The following is a 23,706-nucleotide window of genomic DNA, read 5'->3' on the forward strand; positions in this document are numbered from 1 at the left end:
GGCCATCCAATGATTTATTAGCAAGTTGTGATTTTTCTGGTAAGTCAAACTGTAAATTTAAAGATAAGGATGATGGAAAAGCATTGCTGATCTTAGTTTTTTTAAATTTACCTTTGGGAAAAAAAACAAAACTCTTATATCCCTCTTTTTTTCTTTTTGTAGTTCAAGCACCCTTACAAGACTGATGGAATTACAGTTGTATAAATATGAAGAACTACTGAAGAATCTGAAGTACTGTACTATTTGACTTTTAGGCCTCTAGTAAAGACTTAAATGTTGTCTTTTTTTAAAAAAAAGCACAAGGCACAGAGATTTGAGCAGCTGTAAGAACACATCTACTTTATGCAATGGCATTAGACATGGAAGTCAGATGTCATATCAACCAAATTCTTGATTTAAAAAACCCTATGCATAGTGACACTGATAGTTAAAAGATGTTTTATTGTATTTTCTATAGCTACCACTAATAATTTTTTAACTTTTCATATGCATATTTTGATATGTGGTATTTTAGGGAAAGTATGATTAATACAGTTGATTTTTTCAAAGGAAATTCTGAAATTCTTACGTTCTGTTTAATGTTTTTGTTATTTGGTTAAATACACTGAAGGGAAACACCTCATCTGTTCTTTTTCTTTTTATGCACACAACAGAACATGCATTGTCATGCTTCAAACTACTTTTTATTTGCAACTACATGATTTCACACAATTCTTTTAAACAACGACATAAAATAGATTTCCTTGTGTATAAATAACTTACATACGCTCCATAAAGTAAATGCTCAAAGGTGCTAGAACAGATCGTCCACTTCTACAGTGTTCTCGTATCCAACAGAGTTGATGCACAATATATAAATACTCAAGTCCAATATTAAAAACTTAGGCACTTGACTAACTTTAATAAAGTTTCTCAAACTATATCAATATATCTAAAGTGCATATATTTTTTAAGAAAGATTATTCTCAATAACTTCTATAAAAATAAGTTTGATGGTTTGGTCCATCTAACTTCACTACTATTAGTATGAACTTTTAACTTTGAATGTGTAGTAAGGTTTATTCTACCTTTTTCTCAACATGACACCAACACAATCAAAAAAGAAGCTAGTGAGGTGCTAACATGTGAGGATTAATCCAGTGATTCCGGTCACAATGCATTCCAGGGGGAGGTACCCATGTCACTGGAATTGGGCGATATGGTTTATTTTTCCTTCCCTGATTTGGATAACCAAATGGAACAGGAGGAGGGTAGTGATTCTGATGGCCATTCCCTCGATACATTCCTGGTTTTTTTCTGGGCAAAGGGTGCCACATTGGAAGAGGTGGAAATATAAGTTCTGAAATCTGTAGGGAAGAGAAAACATTCAGTTAATTCAAAGGAAAACTTCATCATCTGTGTTCCAGATCTCTCAAAGACAAAGTTACCCACAACCCTAAGGGCACATCTAAGTGACATTCTTGTGGTCAGATCTAAATATATTAAAAACCTCATATGTAACAGACGTATAATGTATAAAACAGGTGACCAATGTTTTCTGCATGCATAAAGCAAGCTCAAACACAGTACTTCCTTAACAACTTCAACTAGAAAAGACCAAAACACGGAACAAATGGAAGCTTGTAAGGACATGTCTTGCTTTAGTCCAGTTGTTTCCACAGCTGGCTAGCCAGGAGTCACTTGGAAGCTTTTAAACACAAACCATTGGAGATGGAGGCAATTATCCTTGGCAAACTAATGCAGAAACAGAAAATCAACTACCGCATGTTCTTACTTAGGTGGGAGGTAATGATAGGAACGTATGAACACAAAGAAGGAAATAACAGACACTGGAGTCTATTTGAGAGGTGAGGGTGGGAGGAGGAAAAGGAGCAGAAAAGTTAACTATTGGGTACTGGGCTTCATAGCTGGGTGACAAAATAATATGTACAACAAACCCCTGTGATACATGTTTACCTATGTTAACAAACCTTCATGTGTACCCCTAAGCCTAAAATAAAAGTTAAAAAAACAAAAATAAAAATGAACACAAAATGTTCATGCCCTAGCATTGGTCTACTGAACAATAATAAAATCTCAGAACTAGAGGCCAGGTATTTTGACAAAGCTCCCCAGGTGATTCTGATATAGCCTGTTTAGTATTTGGGAAGTTTTAGATTATCCCATAAATCAGTTGGGCACATCAGGTTCATATTATTTAAAGTGTTCTTATCAGCAATTTTAGACCTCTCTGCTCAGAATGCTGCACCTTCTTAAATTTCCGATTTCTCTGATCTGTAATCTGCATTTCTAAGCATAGGATTTAAAAATGTATATATATAAATTCCGTGTATCATCGCATTCATATGATAGAAAATTCAAAAGGTACAAAAGGGTATACTGTGGAAAATTCCTCTTTTTTTACCTGACCCTTTATCTTCATCTTACTCTTCTCAGGGGCAACTGACAGTAAACTTTTTTTTTAAATATACCTTTAGAGATATTCTATGCACATCGCTACATATTTTTAAAATGTATATGTATCCTGCTTTTTACATTTGATAATAATACATTTCAGAAGCATAGCAATACATAAAACCTTTTCTCACTGCACTCGTCTGGCCGACAGAGACTCTGTCTCAAAAAAAAAAAAAATCCTTTCTCACTTTCTTCTTGTTCTACAGCTAGATAGTATTGCAATGACTATAAATTAAAGGGTCTCCTGTTAATGTGACATCGAGGCTGCTTTCAGTCTTTTACTATTAAAAAAAATGATACATAATGAATAAAACAATGCTGCAATAAATAACAGCACAGTAAATTCTAATATAAGGCTTTCTAGACATAATTTTGTTTCTTTTGGTAAATATTTAATACTTAGGAGTGGAACTGCTGAGTAACAGAAGAGATACACATTTAACTTTAAAAATTGCCAGTTTTCCAAAGTGGTGGTACCATTTTACAGCACCACCAACACTTTATGAATCTAGCTGCTTCATATCCTTGCTAACATTTGATGTTGTCAGACTTTTAAATTGAGCAGTTCTGGAAGAACTAGTGTTTCATGTGGTTTTAATCTGCATTCCTCTGATGATAAATGAGGCCATTCACATAACTCCTTTTGTAAAGTGTTTATTCACATCTTTTGCTCCCCTGCCCTTTTTTTGAGATTACAGCAGCATATGCCCATCATTTTTCACTGGGTCATTTGCCTTTTACTAGTGATTTGTGGGTGATTTTTAAAAAAGTATATTCTGGAAATAAGTTCTTTATGGATATATGTAATGAGGGTATTTTATTTTGTCCTAGTCTATGGTTTGCCCATTTTCTTAATGGTTTCTTTGATGAGCAAAAAGATGATTAATTTTGATGAAGTCCAGTTTATCAGTTTTTTCCCTTTTAGTACTTTTTGTGACCCTCTAGAAGAAATCTTTGCCTGTCACAAGATAATAAAGAAGGTATTTCCCTATGTTTTCTCTTAAAAGTGTCAGAGATTTAGGTACAGGATACATCTAAAATCAATGCTTTTGTGTATGGTGTCAGCTAAGTTAGGTTTGTGGCTTTTTTTTTTTCCTATGCAGATCATCCAGTTGTTTCAGCACAAGTTTTTGAACTTTTGTTAAAATGAAAAAAAAAAGACCAATTGTATGTATGTGAGTCTACTTTTCTGGACTTTCTATCCTGTGTCATCAATATATTTGTATATTTCTAAACTATTACCACACTGTCTTGATGAATATATAATAGCTTTGAATTAGTATGAGCCCTCTAACTGATATTCCTTTTTAAAAAATTAGAATCAATTTGTCATTTTCTAGAAAAAGTCTTTTAAGATTTTCATTGATACTGAATTGGATCTACAGATCTATTTCAGGAGAACTCACGCAATCTTCACTTCTTAATTTGTGGAGACCCGTCTCTTGGGATATCTTATAGAAAACAGTAGAGAGCAAAGATTCCAAGGTAGAATTATTTTTGTCCTTATTTGATAGTCTTTTTTAAAGCTTGTGGCAATGCCAGATTCAAGATAAAAATACAAGTTAGAAAGAAAAAAAAATCAAAGTGGGCCATTTGCATTAGCTTTTCACACAAGAACTCACAGTAGTAGTGGTTCTCTATTATAAAATGTTTTGCTAATGAGTATAATGCCAAGGAGAAATATTTTCCTTAAAAAGCACATAAGAGACACCTCAATTTTCATACCTTTTTGTTATCCTAATAGTCTTTCAACATGAGGGGAAATAAATGGAATTTAATTTTAAAAGAAATCCTAAAAATTAAAGGTTTGCTTGTAAAAAATTAACAGCAATCAGTCGTGCGCGGTGGCTCACCCTGTAATACCAGCACTTTGGGAGGCTGAGGTGGGCAAATCACCTGACGTCAGGAGTTTGAGAGACCAGCCTGACCAACATGGAGAAACCCTGTCTCTACTAAAAATACAAAATTAGCCAGGCGTAGTGGTACATATCTATAATCCCAGCTACTCGGGAGACCAAGGCAAGAGAACTGCTTGAACCTAGCAGGCGGAGGTCGCAGTGAGCTGAGATCCCGCCATTGCACTCTAGCTTGGGCAACAAGAGCGAAACTCTGTCTCAAAAAAAAAAAAAAAAAAAAAAAATCAAAGCAATCAATTTAATTTGAGACTTATATTCTTGCTTGGCTGAGTAACAACAAATAAAATTCTGAGGTAAAATTGCCACACATTTGAATGAATTCCAGAGAATTTAATAAAGCTAATTTGCAATATATAATCCATCACACGGAGAAAAAAAATACCTCAAATATTTATGGTAAAAGTTTTAAAAACAACCCTGAAGTAAAAATACTATGTTTACTTATTTATATAGGAAATCTCTGGAAGGATATTTAAAAAAAAAAAAAAACCTGGTGACGAATGCCTCTGTGGAAGTGCATAGGACTGCTGGCTGGGAAGAAAGAGGACTTCTCACTATTATACTCTCTTGTACTGTTTGAAGTTTCATAAAGCCAGGTGCGTATTATTATACATATGCATATATCCCTAAATTATGATAATCTTCAGATTATCAAGTCTAGGAAGAATCTTCCCCTCAAGTCTAGAAAGAATAATTCAACAACTGAAAAACAAAATGAGAAGCCAAAAATTAAGTTACACTGAAATAATGTTCATTATGTAAATGTATGCTGAATTTAAAAGCTTAGCTTCTCATACTAAAAGCTCCAATATTCTGCTTCTTACTCATTAGGTCAAATTTTCATTTTTAGCTCAACCTTACCATAAACCTAGTATGTTTCATTACATTAAGGCAAATAAATAAAAATAGGTACCTTTAAAAATTAACACTAAGTACACGTACAGAATAAGGCTCAACTCAAAAGATCTCTTTAAATTGTTCTGACTTTAAAATGTCTTTCGTGTTGAAGAATGCTGTTTGGTCAGTAATTTTTTAAAGTTGACAAAAAGTTCTTTGGTATGTAGATATAAGTAGTAAATAAGCAAATGGATCTGTAAATGCAGACACATTAGCTATATGACTTTTCAACTAGTAAAGCAAAAAGAGAGACAATGTTTCAGCTTGAGTAATAAATTAATGATAATAGAGTAAATTTAGAGAGATTTCTCTTTAATCATGGAAAGGGAGAGAATAGAAAGTTAAACCAAAGGTACAAAACAGTGTTACATACTTAGTGTGGTAACTTCTGAATAATTTAAAAATATCGGAAATGTTGTACCATCAAAAATTTTCTACTTTTTGCCGTTTTTTAAAAATATATCCCAGTTATTGTATAGTGGAGCTGACCTTTGATAAAATGCCTCAGGATACCTATTTACATGCCAGAGAAACAGCTTTCCCTTAGCATGGGGAAAGGCAAGAACTATTACCCAGAATCTCAAATCAATGCCAAGCAGGACTACCTGAAAGGTCCTGGCAACCCCTGCTCATGCCTTCAAGACTGAGCTGTTTCACGGTTACCTGGTACACAGGGCTTGCAGCTGCAGTCACCAAATTGGGCTTCACTTCCATTTCCTTACTTGTTTCTTCATCTGAAGAGGAGGATCCTGAATGATAATCAGAGGTAACCTTATCAAAGGCCCTGGTAACTTTCCTGGAGATCTCATCTTTGTTCTCATCTTCATTTTCAAAGCTGGCAACAATGAATGCATTGTTTTTCTCTCCGTACCTAAGAATAAAATTAAAAACTTATAAATCTTGAAGTCACATCAGCAAAGCAAAAAAATGTCCATAAAAACAATTAAACAGATCTGGACATGTCATCAATCCAAGCAAAGAAGGAATCATCGCAGAACTTGACCCTACACATTTAATATCCTAATACAGCTCAATGTCAGCAAACAAACCAGTTTTCTACTTCTGGTCTATTTAAGTATTCATAAAAGTAACTCCGTTTTCTTTCCTTAATTACTTTCTTTTCTACTAATTCCTAAAAAAAATGTTTAAAATATCAAAAAAGTCCATTGTTTTGATTACATTTTTGTATGCACCAATGAAAGTGGTTGTACAATAAAACATTCTGAGGCCAGGTGAGGTGGCTCATGCCTGTAATCCCAGCACTTTGGGAGGCCGAGATGGGTGGATCACGACGTCAGGAGTTCGAGACCAGCCTGACCAACATGATGAAACCCTGTCTCTTTAAAAAACAAACAAACAAAAAATTCTGATGTATTTTAATTTTTTTATTGAGACAGGTTTCACTCTGTTGCCCAGGCTGGAGTGCAGGGCATAACCACAGCTCACTGCAGCCTCTACTTCCTGGGCTCAGGTGATCCCCCGACCTGAAACTTCCCAAGAGGCTAGGATTACAGGAGTTTACCACCATGCCCAGCTAATTATTTTTAGAGATAAGGTTTTACTATGTTGCTGAGGCCGATCTCAAATACCTAGGACCTCAGCCTCCCAAAGAGCTGGGATCACAGGCGTACACCACCACTACATCCAGATTTTTTTTTTGGAGACAGAGTTTTGCTCTGTTGCCCAGGCTGGAGTCCAGCGTCACAATCTCGGCTCAATGCAACCTCCCAGGTTCAAGTGATTCTCCTGCCTTACCTTCCCAAGTAGCTGGGATTACAGGTGTCCGCCACTATGCCCAGTTAATTTTTGTATTTTTGGTAAAGACGAGGTTTCCCCATGTTGGCCAGGCTGGTCTTGAACTCCTGACCTCAGGTGATCCATCCACCTCAGCCTCCCAAAGTGCTGGGATTACAGGTGTGACCCACTGTGCCGAGCCCCAGCTGTATTTTTAAATGTTATGTATATCCTAATGATTCAAGTCAGAGATCAACTAGAAATTTCCTATAAAATTGACTTTAACCCTAATTAAAAGGGGCCTGTGTTTCTCATATTTATACTCACAAAAATGAGAACTGAGGCAGTTATTGAGATTAAAGAAAAAAGATTGTTGTTAATCTTTTCATAAACCTCTTTGTATAAAGAAGTTTTGGTTAAATTATATCGCTTACTTCAGAGCTTCCTAGGATAACTGCTCACCTCTCACAATTTTTTTTAAGGTAAGATGAAAAGTCTTGTTATTCTTCCAAAACATTTTTGAAGGCTTGATTAAAAAAAAAAAAAAGCTGTCAAAATATGCAACCTACACTGCTGATTACTTAAAAGAAAAAAAGAAAAATTCTGAAATGAAGGAAAATAGTGTAATAAACAGTAAAACCAAGAGTTTTTATTCACTGGACAAAGGAGAAATCCACAAATCTATTTAAATAGACTGCGCAATGTAAACACTACGAAACAATTTTTAGTGTCAGGACAAATGATATTGTTAAGCAGTTCTTACAAAACACATAAAGTTAGAAATGCAATTAAAGTAATTCTAAGTTTGATAAAAGATAAAAACAAGTAACTCCAAGTAGAAATAATGTCAAGCTTTTGATTCAATAAAAATAGCTGATGTTAATTCATTTCAAGATAGCACTTGTCTCAAATTATTTCGGAATCAGAATGGTTAATCTGTGATAAAGTAAAAGGCTTAACTGCTATAAAGTCTTTGAAAATGTATGTAAGGCTAGGTGCAGTGGCTCATGCCTGTAATCCCAGTACTTCGGGAGGCCTAGGTGGGCAGATTGCTTGAGCCCAGAAGTTTGTGACCAGTCTGGGCAACATGGCAAGACCCTGCTAAAAAGAAAAGAAAATGTGGAAATCAAGTCTCAGATCGCAGATAGATGAGTTCTATGTAGCTATGCTGTCTTCCATTCCCATAGGCCAAATCAAACTATACATACTACTTTGATATAATACATAGCTTCCCTTTTCTATTCTTTTTTTTTTTTTTTGGAGACAAGAATTTCACTGTCACCCAGGCTGGAGTGCAGTGGCACGATCTTGGCTCACTGCAACCTCCGCCTCCCGGGTTCAAGCAATTCTCCTGCCCCAGCCTCCTGAGTAGCTGGGATTACAGGCGTGTGCCACCATGCACGCCCAGCTAATTTTTGTATTTTTAGTAGAGAAGGGGTTTTACCATGTTGGTCAGGTTGGTCTCGAACTCCTGACCTGTGATCCGCCCACCTCAGCCTCCCAAAGTACTGGGATTACAGGCATGAGCCACCACGCCCAGCCTTCTATTCTTTTTTAGTTTACCTGATTAAAGTTGCTACAAGTTGGTAGAAAGGGCATTAGACTAGTTTCTCATTCTGATTCTGACACTAACTAGCTCTGTTCACCAGAGGCAAGTCACTTAATTTCCCTAGACCTTAGTTTCCTATATGCTGGATGAGGAAGCTGGAGCTGGCTAGATAGTGGTTGATCTACGGCTTGTGACTCTTCATAGTATAAAATGCCTAAACAGAAACTGGACATGGTAGCTTACACCTGTAATCCCAGTAGTTTAGGAGGCCAAGGAAGGAGAATTGCTTGAGCCCAAGAGTTCATGATTACAGTGAGCTATGATCATGCCACTGCATTCCAGCCTGGACAGCAGAGCAAGACCCTATTTCTAAAATAAACAAAAGAAAAAAACTCAACAAAAAATTCCTTAACAACTGAGTGAGTTTCTCACAACATAAGATTTGTGTTCTCTAATTTCAAGTTTACTTAGCATAAGGTTTTAGCAATACACATTCACTCAATATCCTCTTCATGGCTGAAAGACTCAACAAATTTCAAGATAATCAAGAGTTAATTCATGTGTTAATGACAGTAATATAGCAATGGCTTAGGCCTATCTTCAGTTTTGCCCATTAATGGAATCGAAATTCAAAAACACAAAGGCAAGAAATTTCAGAAAAATTCCTGCCTTTGTAGAAATACAAACTTCTATCAAGGGCAAATATCTAATGATTGAAGGTTAGCTTTATTAACTCAAGATTTCTTTGACACCCATTTAGGTTCTTCATTTTTCCCTCTGCAGTATTTTGGTATGAGGACTTTCTTCACAGTAAGAGAAGCTGCTGACTATACTACTGTAACATTATAATGTGCAGTCAATCCCTTAGGAGAATTAGTAACAGCTGGACAACTTTTAAACTTTCCATTTTTCAATCATCACTGGTAAAACATCAAGGCTAATTTAGTTATTCTTAAACAATCAATAGTATCTAACACTCTGTATTGGGAAAAAAAGTTATAAAATATGTTGAGTAGATAATGAAGCTGCCATTTATTCTCAGAACTTCTAATGATAGGAAAGATTTATTTTCCATTCTATATTACTAAGTGATAACCTTTCTAACTATTTGGCGCACTCTGTAGTCTTGCAACATTTTACTCTGTCAGAGTAAGTGAAGACTATGAAGAATGCTGAGTGCATCTCAATTATTTTTTTTACAGTCTTAGTCTCCAGTGTATCAATGAGTTATTTTTAAAGATTTTCAGATATTTGATCAATTGTATACTTGCTAGATCAGCTTTGTTTTAATTTTCAAAATATCTATCTTTCCAGTTTCAATGGAAAAAGCACTTCTCAATGTCTCTTTTTCTTCTGTTAGTTTATATCAACCACCTCTACTCAACTGCTAATACCTCTTTTTGGGGTTCTGTTACTGAATGAACGCCTTACATTCTGCAGGTGATTTCTATTAGCTGGAATAAAAATCACATCAGAGTCAAGTTTTGGCAAAATTTTACATGTAAAATTATTAGAAGCCTACTGAATGAAAAGAGTTTCTTAAATTAATAAAGTGAAAGCAAAGTAGTTTTTCCTACCAGGGATCATCAAGTAATGAAATGTCTACTGAAGTAGAATGTCCGTATAACTAATTTTTTTTTTCATTCTACAAAAACGTGTCCAAATAACTAAAATTTTTATGTTCGGGTGCCGAGATTTATTTAAATACAAAGGTCCAAAATGTTTATATAATTACGTAACTTGGTAAACATCCGTGGACATAAAAACATTTCCCTGATGGTTCAGGATCATTATATCGAACATAAACTATTTGACCGTGATAACATACTTGTGCTGTAGCTTTTTCACTCTCGCCTCTACGTCAGGCCATATGATATTTTTTGGTGGCATCTGACTGATCAACCGTCTTTCCAATGTTGCTTCTCACTTTTTATGGGCTGAGAAACTACACGACTAACTTAAAGAACTGTGTGTTATGTAAGAGCCAACTAGTATCTAAGTGCAGGTCAAATTAAAAAGTAAGCAATTCAATATAGTAGCTTTTTGACAGCTATTTCTTATAAATGGAGGTCTCTGCAGGTTCAGTGGCCAAAGTTTTCCAAGTCTGAGACTAGCCTAAGGCAAATCCTTTATTAGTCCCAGAATCTAAAAACGTTTATTTTCTCAGACCTAAATTTGAGATAGCTTGCTCTCCTTTTCTACCCAAGATAGTAGTACTGGGAAATCTTTATCATAAACCTCTACCACCTACACCTGGTTTCCCCAAGCAATAAACTTACACCAACCACTGGCAAATCAGGTAGTAACCTCAAGCGGTGGTCCTGACAAAATTTAATGCAGAATAACCATGTAATTCAGCTCTCATGTCTTCACCTCCACCTTCATTGATGGAAATCAGGTCAGTCTGTGACCACCTTGGAAACATATAGTTAGGGTTCCTTCAAAAAGTACCTTTACTACAAGAGGCCAAGTGGTCAGGTGAATTGTACCTCAAAACCAAAGAGAAACACCCTAAAGGTATAGCCACAAGAAAATTATTGCAGGAGTTCCATGCCTCTGTTCATCTTGTTCCTGCTACCTAGAACATCCTTCCCAACTTGTCACCTGGTCAACCATGGCTCATCCTTCCCCTCCGAGCTCAAGTATCACCAACTCAGTAGTCTCCTGACTCCTCAGCAGATGCAGTAACTTTCTACTTTGTGCAACCTACCACAGCATTTTGTACACATTTCCATTATAGCACAATCAGATGATGATGTAATTTGCTTATTTTCTTCTCCTTAATTCCAAACTGAACTACCTAAAAGCAGAATGTTGCTTTCAGTTTTGAAACCCCACAACTAAGAGTGCCTGGTCCACAAAGAATGGTTTCTGAGTGAGTGGAGTTCAAAAATATTTCATACCTAGCACTGATCTTTCACAACTCTATTTATTAGGATATGAGAAAAGTAACTTCCATTATGAAAATAAAACCCAAGTATCACTCAGTCACTTATATAATCAAAAAGGAAGAGGCCAGGCGCAGTGGCTCATGTCTGTAATCCCAGCACTTTGGGAGGCTGAGAAGGGTGGATCACGAGGTCAGGAGTTCGAGGCCAGTCTGGCCAACACGGTAAAACCCCGTCTCTACTAAAAATACAAAAAAAAAAAAAAAAAAAAAAAAAAAATTAGTTGGGTGCGGTGGCAGGCGCCTGTAATTCCAGCTACTCAGGAGGCTGAAGCCGGAGAATCACTCAAACCTGGTAGGCAGAGGTTGCAGTGAGCCAAGATTACACCATTGCACTCCAGCAAAAGCTAGGTGTCTATTTCTTGGTCTACAATAAACTTCCTGGCAAAGCATTACTAGAAAAACTCCACCTCATCAGTTTCTTTTTTCAGCTCTAAAGCAGGAATATAACTAGTCCTTCACCATCACCTCCAGAAAAGTATTTCATAACATTTACATCTGAGAAAGTTAAACTACCAGCTCCTGGCCATAAAGACACACAGGCAGGCTGTACATGACAGAATGCCATAAAATTAGTTCCAGTATGATAATCAGTTCAGCCTCCAGACTCGAGAACTCACCGACAGCACACCTCACATGGGTCCACCCAGAGAGTGAGCTCCTTTGGCAAGCCCAGGTCACTATACAAGATGCAGCTGTTTTCACAGGCTTTCAGGACATCGGGATCAACTCTCTGAAATTTATTGACACGAATACATCTACAACAGAGTGGAGTTACATTAATGCATTTAAATAAATTTAATGATAAACATCATAATATCTATTCATACTTGCCAAGGTGAGTAATAAAATAGTAATAAAAAATACCCTGGTAGAGAACCTAGGAGTATATCTATCCTAAATAGATAATAAATGTGAACTCTGGGCATAGAGGCAGCATCAAGACTACTCTGTCTGGTGAAAAAAAAGATGGCACCTATGTGAGCCCTAGGAAATTACTAGTACTGGGTCTACCTCAGTCTACCCAAAGACTTGACCACCCATGTACATTAATTGAGAAAGGAGTAGGAAATTTTAGAACTCTGAAGGTAAAAGTTTCTAGAGGCCATGTTCCAATACAAAAAAATCTCTAACAAAAGGCCTCATCTATGTTTCAAAGAATATTTGGGAATGCTTATGACAAGTTTTGATCTGTCATCAACTTGCCTTTGTATCTTAGATAATAAAGTGTTAAAAGGGCATCTTTGTTTTACCTATAATTGTTCTATAAATACAGAATAAGTGAAGGACACAGATTCATTCGTATCATATACTTATGATCAAAATACCTAACTAACATGTTACTGGCTTATTTCATTAAACTTCTATTTACCCAAGGACTTTTACTTAAATAGTTGTCAAAATTAAATGAGGAAAGGCCGGGCGCGGTGGCTCAAGCCTGTAATCCCAGCACTTTGGGAGGCCAAGGCGGGTGGATCACGAGGTCAAGAGATCGAGACCATCCTAGTAAACATGGTGAAACCCCGTCTCTACTAATACAAAAAATTAGCTGGGCATGGTGGCGCGTGCCTGTAAGCGCAGCTACTCAGGAGGCTGAGGCAGGAGAATTGCCTGAACCCAGGAAGCGGAGGTTGCGGTGAGCCGAGATCGCGCCATTGCACTCCAGCCTGGGTAACAAAAGCGAAACTCCGTCTCAAAAAAAAAAAATTAAATGAGGAAAATGTCGAAACCAATAGAGCCTCTGTCCCCTCTTTTTTTAACCTATGAAATACCACATCTACCTAATGGAATATTTAAAGGTGGCTATTAGAGTAAATACAAAAACATGCATTCTGTTAAATGTTAAATAAGCATTCTGATTAAGTAGGGCAACAGGGCCTATGAAGGAAAAGTATTACTGCCTACAACAAATAATTAATCAAGAGAACTTGGGTTTTAGCACTAATCCTAGTATTTACTGGGTGAGCTTAGTTAAGTCACTGTAACCTCTTCCTCAGACCTAAAGCTATAAAACATGGAAATACAAGTTAATTGGTAAATAGTAATTATGCCATAAAATACAATGATATAAAGAGTAATGTGCTATTTCAAGTTTTTGTAAAAGTTAAATTATTAGTTGTTTTTAATTTTTATCTAAAAAATGAAAAAGTTCTTAATAGGTAATAGCTAGGAGTAAGTGTTTCTACATAATAATATTAACAATAAGAACCCTTTTTGAAAGTTTATTATGCAATGGGCAATTTCCTAAATGCTTTGCAAGTATTAACTCTTAATTCTTATGACCATCCTGTGAGTTACATACTTTTTTCCTCAACGTAAGGAAAAAGGAGGCAGAGAGAGTTTGAGTAACTTCCCCAAGACTACACAGCTAATAAGTGATGGATCTAGGGTTCAAATCCAGGCCACTGGACTCCAAAGAGCATGTTATTTCCTTAATATTCAATCCTGTTTATATGTACTTATTTTAGCATCACCATTAACAATATAGCAAAGGCAAAGTGAGAAAAACTGTTTTCTAGTATATAAAATACTGCTTGGTCCTTTTAAAAACATGGTCTTATGCTATAGATTCTAATATTGTATAGGGTAATTCAAAAGATCCCATGTGTCCTGGGACCAAAAGCAGTTAAGGATATAAAAAGATGTATCTTAGATGTATGTGTTTTTTTAATCTATAATGAAGGTGATGCAGGCTCTAAGCTTAAAAATTATATATAAATATAGATGCTTAAACAGACTATGCTTCAACAAAATCTGCATACCTTACATATTTTGTACTGTTTTTTCACTCTATATACTGACTACTTATCCGTTAGCTACTCTTCAAAAACAAAATTTTACAAGTTGCATAAAAATATTCTATCATTTACTTAATGTCAGTTCTTTCCAATTTTTGCAATTACAAACTATAAGAAACATCCATATTCATACATATTTGTCTGCATCTCTAATTACACTTGTAGAATAGATTCTTAGGAGATTTACTGTTCAAAAGGTATGAATATTTTTACAGATCTTGGTAATATTGCCAAATTGTTCTTTACAATTATCTTTTTATATTGTAGAAAAACAAAACATTTTGTAAGCGAAAGAACACTCCACCTACTCTAAGGACTGACGAGTTTCCACCTATTCTATGGACTGAAGTCTCACTAACTCCGGTTAATCTTATATTCTATTCATTTTTATAACAGTAACAACCCACTATTAAGTCTTAAGAGTTTTCTACTTCAAATACAGCTTTAAAATGACTCAGTAGTGATACTTCTGATCACATGCCAATTTAATCTTGTTTCACTAACTTTTTTTCTCAAGTTTTCAGAATTAATGGAAATGAAACTGTACACTAACCTTTAAGTATTTACTTGACAGTGCCTCCTTTTTCAGTAATAGTATGGTAGCTCAGCCTTCATCCAATGTCAATTAAATCAGAGTAAAAAGCCTCAACAGTTCTAACTTACAAAAGCTGTTCATTCAATTAGAAATGAAATTATGAAGAAAAAATTAAGAGAATCAAGTAATAAGATAAAAAAATGACTTGAGCCTGTATTAGCATGCACATTTCTATTTTAATTCACCACATTTTCCAATTTACTGGAAACATCTTTGGATTAAAAATGAAAAGGAAAATATACTATCTTGATTCTCTTGTCAATAGAACACAAGCTCACTTGACTTTCAGTACATGAGAAATTAGCAAATAATATGTTTGCCTCCTTTCTAGACTCCTTGAATGTCCTGTACTTGCAAGAGCTCAGTGTCATAAAGGAAGCCCTTCTTACACCAAAGCACAGAGTGTTGACTTGTGGAAGAAACTTTGAGGACAACAATATATACAAATAAAAGAGAATTTCTGTAGTTATCACTATAGTCACTGTTCCACTTTTATTTCTTGTGGCCACATCCACAAATGGGACAATGTTTGACAGCTGAGTTTAGCAGAACAGTCTCTACTGAGGTTCCTGAGCAGTCACATAAATACTAGAGTACGCATGCCAGGGCATGTTTTATAGGAGTCTGCTCTTCTTCACTTTAAGCTATAAATGTACCTTATAAAGCAGAGTACAGCAAGTGAGAATTATCTTCCTTCTCAGTGCCAAAACAGTGGTAGCACTGGGGTATGCAGAAAGCCCATGAAAACATGGGGTCACTTAGACCTGAGTTCAAATCCCAGAACCTTGGCCGGGCACTGTGGCTCACACCTGTAATCCTAACACTCTGGGAGGCAAAGGCAAAAGATCACATGAGGTCAGGAATTTGACCATGGGTAACATAGGGAGACCCCATCTCTACAAAAAAAAAAAAAAAAAAAAGTTTTTTTTTTTTTTTTAATTAGCCAGGTATGTTAGCACGTGTCTACAATCCTAGCTACCTGGGAGTTTGAGGCAGTAGGATTGCTTGAACCCAGGAGTTTGAGGCTACAGTGAGCTATGGTTATACCATTGTACTGTAGCCTGGGTGACAGAGCAAAAACAATACCAAAACAACAACAACAACAACAACAAATTCCAGAGCCAGTATTTACTAGTTGTGGATCACACGTGAGTTACATTCATCTACACAGTTACTCTGGTTTCTACCGCAAATATATAAATGAGATTATTCTTGTATTAAGAACATATCAGGTGTATAATAACCTTGGTTCCCTTTGTCCATAAAACTTTTTTTTTCCAAAAAACTCGTAACATGTAATTTACTTTTAGATACAAGATTCTCTTCTTTCAACTCCTACCATGACGATTAATGGGTTATTAGGGGTCCTCTAGAATTGTGAAAATCCTTAAGTACCTGTGATAAACAGAAATGCACTGTCAGGAGCCAGGCTATAACCACAAAAACTAACTTCTATGACCCCATAGCACTGGCCTCCTGTGTCTAGGCAGTGGGATTCCACCAACAAATACTTGTTTTAAAACGAGTAAGGAGAAAATATACAAACACCCCCGAGTTCTGTATTTTGCCGATAAAACACTTGTAGGCATGGTCTGCACACCCTTCAGTCATTTGGCCTTGAACACACCTCAGGGGTTGATCAGCCTCTGCTTAGTCCAATCTAATCCTTTACCTGTAGGCCTGTCCTTTTGATGGTTTTTCTGGATACCAGTGATTTTTATATTTTTCTTGAAGTATTAGAGTCAGTTTCTCAGCAAACCTCTCAACTGCCTCTTTTTTCAACTTATCGTGTTTTCGAACTAGCCTTGTGAAAAAGAAGACAACAGCAGCAATTTCGTTCTTCATTTTTTCTCCTGCAAAGATAAAACATGTTTTCTCAAAAAACCAAAATACAAAAACTGGGAAGATAAAGCTCTGTAAGATATACCTCCTTTACAGCTCTCCCCTTCCTCCTTCTAATTTTATCTGGTATTTCTTTGGCTCATATCTGGGGTAGAGAACAATCTACTTATCTTTATGCCATAAAGGCCTTATTATAAAATACTACTTTAAAATTGTATCACTTAGCTTCATGAAGAAGTTCAGTAAAGAGAGCACAGTGCTCCTGTTGGTTAAAATAAAACCAGAGCTATCAGTAAAAGAAAAGCACTATAATAAATGATACTATGACACAGTTTTTACTGTATGTGTCAATATTTAGCTGCAATGCATTTAAAATTCTGTGAAATGATTTGAATTTTAAAACATAAAAAAGTTTACTTTAAAATCTAGTACTGTAGAGACATTTTATAACAGAAAAGTTTGGCAGTTCCTAAAAAGGTTAAACAGAGTTATCATACGACCTGGCCAATTCTACTTCTAGCTATTTGCCCAAGAGAAATGAAAACGTATGTCCACACCAAAACCTTGTATAGAAATGCCAATAGCAGTATTCATAATAGCTAAAAAATAAAAACAATCAACGTTTACCAACTAAGGAATGGACAAATACTGTGGTATATACATGTAGTGGAATATTATTCAGCAATGAAAAGGAATGACTGCTAATACAAGCTACAATATAGGTGAACCTTGAATACAGAAATACCCATAGCAGTATTCATAATCGCTAAAAAGGAAAAACAGTACATCTACCAACTAAGGAATGGACAAATACTGTGGTATATACATGTAATGGGATATTATTCAGCAGTCAAAAGGAATGAGTACTAATACAAGCTACAACATGGGTGAACCCTGAATACATCACACTAAGGTAAAGAAGCTATTCACAAATGACCACATATTGTATGATTCCACTGATATGAAATATCCAGAATAAGCAAATCTATATAGACAGAAAACAGATTAGTGGCCTAGTGGGAAGTGGGAAGCTGAGAAAGGGAGTATTGCTAGCAAGTACAGGGTTACTTTTTGGGATGATTAAAATATACACTAAATTTCACTATAGTGATGGTTGTACAACTTTGTGACTATATTAAAACCATTGAATTGTACATATTAAATGGGTGAACTGTATGGTATATAAATCTCAAAGCTGTTATACATAAAAAATTTCAGCATTGAGTTTCTGTAAGTACTCTTTCAGGAAGAGAGATACATTTATCCAGAAGTTAAGAGACACAAAAAATGGTGGCTCTATCAGGACATATTTAAGAGAATGGAAATTCAGGGTCACCCACAGAAAAACAAACTAAAAGAAATAATCAGAGATTTAGCTGCATGTTGGATTGCCTCAAATGACTTTAAAAATGGCATATCTGATTTATCATTGATTAATCCTTAAAGGCAAACCCTTGTCCTAAGATTGTTTTGATGTACGTTCTGTCTTTACTCAGTGAGCTCATTCATCTGGCTCCTGTAACTTGGGAGTTATTAAGATGCTGCATTTAGTAAGCAACATCACCTTTGTGGGAGCCAATTACGTATTAAAGACATACAGTCTCTGCTATGTTTAGCATAAAAATCGACTAACCTAGCAATAGTTTGTGTTCCCACATTTCCAAAAAAATAAAGCTGACTGTTAGCTTTTCTCGAACTGCTCTTTAAGTCTCACTTCAGAATGTGACTCCTTTATTCAAAGTGCAAATTCAAACAAGAAACCTCACTGTTAATAAATTCTACACAGTTATCTGAGAGGTGTGCTGGCAGCCACAGATAGCCTGATCCTGGAAGGGAAGGCACTCAAATCTTTCTTCCAGAACCTTAGAATACCAAATTCACCTTCTACAACCAGCTACCAGGCACTGGGCGTGGGTCCACACAGGAGTGTGCGAATACACGTAACCCCAGCCCACCACGACTGCTGCGCAGCCTCCCCCTGAAAGATGTGAGCCATTTCCAGTTTATAAAGCTACATTTATATTCCACCACGATATAATGGGCGGGGGGGGGGGGGGGGAAACAAGGCAATTTAACATACGGGTTGGGAAGAAAGTTTTGCTGATGGAACTACATTAGCCTCCACTCCAGCAAAGCAAACAAGGAACCACACTAAAGAAATTTACTGAATCTTTAACTAGATCATTCTCCTCATTCATTACATTTGCCAACTATGTGCCACAAATCTGAGTTTTGTATCTGTTTGCTCTGCTTCATATCAAATAAATAAATAAATAGGAAGGAAGGAAGGAAAGAACCACTTAGTGGTTGTTTTTGGTTGTAACACAAGATGACTCATATGGACTTTGTTTTCCCCGTTTGAAGAAATGATGGCCGGAACAGCTAAAAAATAAGCCCACTCCCACCAGTATTCTACGAATACCACAAGGTGAAAGAGGGAGAGTTACAGTCAGGGAGGGACAGGACCACTAGAGGCAAGCAGGGCCACAAGACCTCAGGCATCTTGAGTAAGTAGGCGTCCTCCACCCACACTCAGAGCAAAAGGCTCCCATTTTAAATATCGCACGGTGACGTCATCCTGGGACCTCGTCACCGCGGCGGCTGCTCCTCAAGTTCTACTTTGTTCCACAAGGCACCTCTGCTCACGGCTGCGTGGACAAAACCCAAAGGGAACCAAGCTCGGCCTGGCAAGAGTTTATAACTTTGTACTTTTCCCTCTCTTGTAACGAAAACCTCATCACAATCGTTTCTAGGAACACATTTTTCTCCTGATAGACGTTCCCAAGGTGGAGGGCGCGACAGGACTGGCCCGTGGGGCTGAGGCGCCCCTGCCGGCCTCAGTGGCGCCACAAAGCGGGCTCTAAATCATTAAGCGGGGAAATAATTTTCCAAGGGACCGGGAGTTGGACTTTGTGAAGCCATCGAAAACCGCCGCTAGGCACTCCCGCTGGGGTTTTGAGAGAGGTAGATGAGGAGGCATCAGACATTTCCACCCACTCGTGAAAGAACGGCCTTGAGCTGCGCCCAACTTCTGCAATCCCGGTTTTCCCCAAGTTCAAGCGGAAGGGCCCTGGCGCCCAATGCCCGGCCTCCCCGACAACATCCTCGCCAGCGTGCCCCAGCCCCGCCGGCCCGCGAGTCCGCTGTCCCCGGCAGGTGGCCCTGGGTTCGAATATCCAGCTTCGTAGAGGAGTGACTCTCCAAACAAGCCGGGCTGCAGAAAACCCACCGACGCGAAGGGGGTGGGTAGAGGGTGGGAAGCTGCGGGGCTGTTGCCCAACCCGAGGGGGAAGGTAACGCGCTGTGGAAACGTGGCAAGAGCCCTGAAGCGGCGTCTTTTTCCTCAGGCGCCCGCCAAGGGTCCCGCGGAAACCCTCGCTGGCCGCCCTCGCCGACCCCAGCCCTGCTCTGGCGCCGAGCCGGAGCCCATGCAGCTTGGTTCCATCCCCCGCCCCTCCCCTGTCCCCGGTGCGCCGCCCGCCAGCGAGCCTTCGACGTGGCCGCAGGGGCGCCGGGACCACCCTCCCCCGATACCCTCAGCCCCGCCATGTCTACCTTCTCCCAGCCCAGTCTCCTCACCGCCGCTGCCGCCGCCGCCGCCGCTCTCCGGCCGGAGATTCGGCGGCCCAGACCTTGTCCTGGCCGGGAACCGAGGGCTCCGCCTCAACGGGCCCGCGCTCGGCAAAGGGAGCGGAGATAGCTTGGTCCAGCGCGTGCGACTCCCGCGTCGTCGGGCAGCCGAGCGCGCGCTGAGAGGACTGGCGGGCGAGCGAGCGCGCACACGAAAGAGCGCAGCCCCAAAGCGGCGCGCAGGGGTCTTGCGGCCCGGAAGAGGGGAGGGGCGATGACCCGGGAAAGGGTTGGCGCCGCGCGGGATCGGCTCGCGCGCCTGAGGGGCGGTGCCGTGGGCGGGGCTTCGCCTCGAGACCTCCCCCAAGCCCCGGGCCTCGCCGCGCGGGCGACGACACACCCTCGCCTAGCCGAGAGCCAGGCTCAGACCCTCTTCTGCGACGGCGCGGCCCGTAGCACCGCGGGTTTCCCTACCCGGCGAAGAGCCGCGCTGAGGATCTGTGGGACCCCCGCCCGGCTGCCCTATGTGCGTCAGCGCCTTCAGGGGTCGCGCGGGCTCCGTCCTTTCGGCTGTCTCGGCCTTTGTTTCCCCCTCAGGTGTCTCCACGCTGCACTTGACACCCTCAGGGCGAAATGACAAGTTCTAGAACCAGCTCTCTAGACCCGGGGCTTCATGGGGGACACAGACTCGACGGGAAGGGGAACTTTGCATTTATGAACAGATCCTCATCCTTCTTGCTGCAGTTAATTACAGGCTTGTTAACCGTGCAGCTGCCCTGCTGTATTTTAGGCGGTTGTTGGCACTCCTAGTTGGGCCCTTCCCTGGCCCCTCACAGCAGTGACTGCCTTCTGCAGACCGTTGTGTGCTGCCCTGGCACTGGCTCCTGTGTTTTGCACAAAGGAGAGGCTCCAGGGATGTTGGCCAAAGGAATGAAGCCTTGAGAGTCCAGGCTTTCTATTTCTGAGACACTTCTACTCAAGGACTTCCCAGATGCAAAGTTTAATCTTTGAGCAAATACAGCTATGGAGAGGGAACGTTAACTTTCTGAAGAAAAGAAGGAACATCTTTTTCAACCTTTTATATTGAATTAGCACCATGGTCTTAGTTTTGTGAAAGCACTTTAGTACATCAGACTGGCTGGAGGAATACAAGATATTCCTACCTTTTAATTATTATTAAAAGAGGGCTAAAACATGTTGTAAATTACTTAAGAACTGAATGTTCAAGTTATACAGTATATCGGCCAGATTTCTTACTGCCCACTAGGACTGGGAGCATGTTTTCAGCTCAGTTTTATGAATGTTTTAAATTTTTATTACTGATGTTTGTTATTATAGCCCATTAGCAATTCAAAATAATTTTTTAGCAGTAATAAATATACCATCCCGAAAACAGTACAATAAACTTTATTTGTTAAAAAAAACTACTGTTCTAGGACTAAGTCTACTTACTGGTACATTTAAAGAGAATATTTACACCTTGGAGTCTTCTAGGAGGTGTGAAGCTGTTTTTATTTTAAAATCATAACAATCTGATGAGGTTATTTTTACAAATCAAGGCCTTTAATTCTGCAGTTTCGTAAAATAGCTAGGTAACCACCCACATTACTCAAAATTCATCCAGAAATTTCTGTAGTTTGTGATTAGTATTTTGTGTAGTAGTTATAAATCTGTGATCCACATTTTCCAGTCTTAAAGCAGTACCATATTCAAAAAACACAGGCAAGAACTTGAAACCCAATTTCAAAATGACTTTTAAAAAATTCTCAGGCTGGGCACTGTAGCTCATGCTTATAATCCTGGCACTTCAGGAGACCGAGGAGGGAAGATCACTTGAGCCCAGAAGTTCAAGACCAATCCAGCCAACATCATGAAACCCCATTTCTACAAAAAATCCACAAATTAGCCAGGCGTGGTGGCACACACTTGCAGTCTCATACTCTGGAGGCTGGGGTGAGAGGATCACCTGAGCCCAGGAAATTGAGGCTGCAGAGAGCTATGATGACATCATGGCACTCCAGCCTGGGCAACACAGCAAGACAGTGTTCATAGCTGAACACAGTGAAATAGATACAAAGCAAACAGTGTATCTTGAACACTTTTTCTGTCATCCACTTCTCTTGCACACACAGTAGTTGTTTTTGTGCCTCTTTTAAAACTTGCCCTACTCTTCTCCAGCCCTGGCTGTGTGCTTCAGATGCTTTGCCCCAGCTCTCTTTCCTTCTGAGTTGGAATCACAAAATCACAAATGAATCGGTCTGGCAAGGCAGAGCCCTCCTCTTTATGGGACTGGAAGAGGAGAGTTACTATGAACTCAATGTTTGTGTCCCTCGAAATATTCCTACGTTGGAGACTAAATCCCCAATGTGATAGTATCTGGAGGTGGGGCTTTGGGAGATAGGTCATGAGGGTGGAACCTTCATGAATGGGATTAGCGCCCTTATAAGTAGAGACACAAGAAAGAGATGATCATTCTCTCTGCTCTCTTGCCAGGTGAGGATACAAGGAGAAGACAGCAAACCACAAAGCATACCCTCACCAGACACCGGATCGGCTGGCACCTTGATCTTTAACTCCCCATCTCCAAACTGTAAGAAATTTATGTTGTTTAAGGCACAGTCTATAGTATTCTGTAATAGCATTCTGGAATAAGACAGGAGCAGAACTGATGTAAATAATTACAGTAGTTCCACCTTATCCATGGTAGTATCCACCCCTAGTGGATGTCTGAAACTGCACATGGTACCAAACCCTATATATAATTTTTTTTTTTTTGAAACGGGGTTTTGCTCTTGTCGCCCAGGCTGGAGTGCAATGGCGTGATCTCAGCTCACTGCAACCTCCACCTCCTGGGTTCAAGCAATTCTCCCGCCTCAGCCTCCCGAGTACCTGGGATTACAGGCGCCCATCACCACACCCAGCTAATGTTTGTATTTTTAGTAGAGACTGCCGGCCTCAGCCTCCCAAAGTGCTGGGATTACAGGCGTAAGCCACCAGGCCTGGCCAAACCCTATATATAATTTATAAATTAGAAACAGTAAGAGATTAACAATAATTATAATAACAGAACAATTATTACAGTAATGAAAGTTATGTGAATGTATGCTCTCGCTCTCTCAAAATATCTTATTGTACCAAATCACTGGTAACTAAAACTGGGGAAAATGAAACCAGGGATAAGAGGGAACTAGTATACAGATTAATATGTATTTCCGTTTCACAGCTAATCTTAAGATATTCACTTCTATTGTGTGTTAATGGTGTAGTTTGTTTTAGCACAAGTGGTTTCTTATGAAAATGGGCCATTCTAATAGGCCTGGGGCTTTATAATCACAGGAATCATCACACACATCCTGTGGTTTTATCTCAAAGTTGCAGAGAATGCAACTTAGAGTCAACAA

At 38.9% G+C, this 23,706-nt stretch overlaps 3 protein-coding genes across 5 annotated transcripts in view; 2 read left to right on the forward strand and 1 right to left on the reverse strand.

Annotated features, from left to right (window-relative positions):
* Positions 1-1,129, forward strand: part of CXADR (CXADR Ig-like cell adhesion molecule) — a 64,408-nt gene extending 63,279 nt beyond the window's left edge. Inside the window, exon 8 of the mRNA XM_012444759.3 lies at positions 163-1,129. Within this exon, the coding sequence (XP_012300182.1) occupies positions 163-204 (42 nt within the window). The 3' untranslated portion in view covers positions 205-1,129. The remainder of the gene's footprint in view (positions 1-162) is intronic.
* Positions 662-20,520, reverse strand: BTG3 (BTG anti-proliferation factor 3). Of its 3 annotated transcripts, none has more exons than XM_012444761.2 (5): positions 20,315-20,520; positions 16,566-16,746; positions 12,121-12,258; positions 5,934-6,141; positions 662-1,346 (listed from the first exon to the last, which is right to left on the reverse strand). In XM_012444761.2, exons 2-5 carry the CDS (start codon positions 16,736-16,738, stop codon positions 1,107-1,109), a joined length of 759 nt encoding a protein of 252 aa, XP_012300184.1. In that variant the 5' UTR covers positions 16,739-16,746; positions 20,315-20,520; the 3' UTR covers positions 662-1,106. The 3 variants fall into 3 exon arrangements, with proteins under 3 accessions (XP_012300184.1, XP_012300185.1, XP_012300186.1); XM_012444762.3 differs by having other exon boundaries at positions 20,291-20,349; XM_012444763.3 differs by lacking the exon at positions 12,121-12,258 and having other exon boundaries at positions 20,291-20,350.
* Positions 19,295-21,720, forward strand: LOC135276388 (uncharacterized). The gene has a single exon (XM_064380050.1). It carries the CDS (start codon positions 20,164-20,166, stop codon positions 20,581-20,583), a length of 420 nt encoding a protein of 139 aa, XP_064236120.1. The 5' UTR covers positions 19,295-20,163; the 3' UTR covers positions 20,584-21,720.
* The last annotated feature ends 1,986 nt before the right edge of the window (positions 21,721-23,706 follow it).

The sequence above is a fragment of the Aotus nancymaae genome, unplaced genomic scaffold (genome assembly GCF_030222135.1).
Source record: "Aotus nancymaae isolate 86718 unplaced genomic scaffold, 86718_ANA_hifiasm-v0.15.2.pri h1tg000022l_1, whole genome shotgun sequence".
Classification (NCBI taxonomy): domain Eukaryota; kingdom Metazoa; phylum Chordata; class Mammalia; order Primates; family Aotidae; genus Aotus; species Aotus nancymaae.

Bases quoted from the DNA above. Each gene is read 5' to 3' on its own strand.
- LOC135276388 (XM_064380050.1), top strand. From the start codon at position 20,164: ATGCAGCTTGGTTCCATCCCCCGCCCCTCCCCTGTCCCCGGTGCGCCG.
- BTG3 (XM_012444761.2), bottom strand. From the start codon at position 16,738: ATGAAGAACGAAATTGCTGCTGTTGTCTTCTTTTTCACAAGGCTAGTT. The intron at 12,259-16,565 runs GTAAAGGATTAG...ACTCTGTTGTAG, and splicing joins TCAAAAGGACAGGCCTACAG to ATGTATTCGTGTCAATAAAT. The intron at 6,142-12,120 runs GTGAGTTCTCGA...TTTTATTCTTAG, and splicing joins CCATGTGAGGTGTGCTGTCG to GTACGGAGAGAAAAACAATG.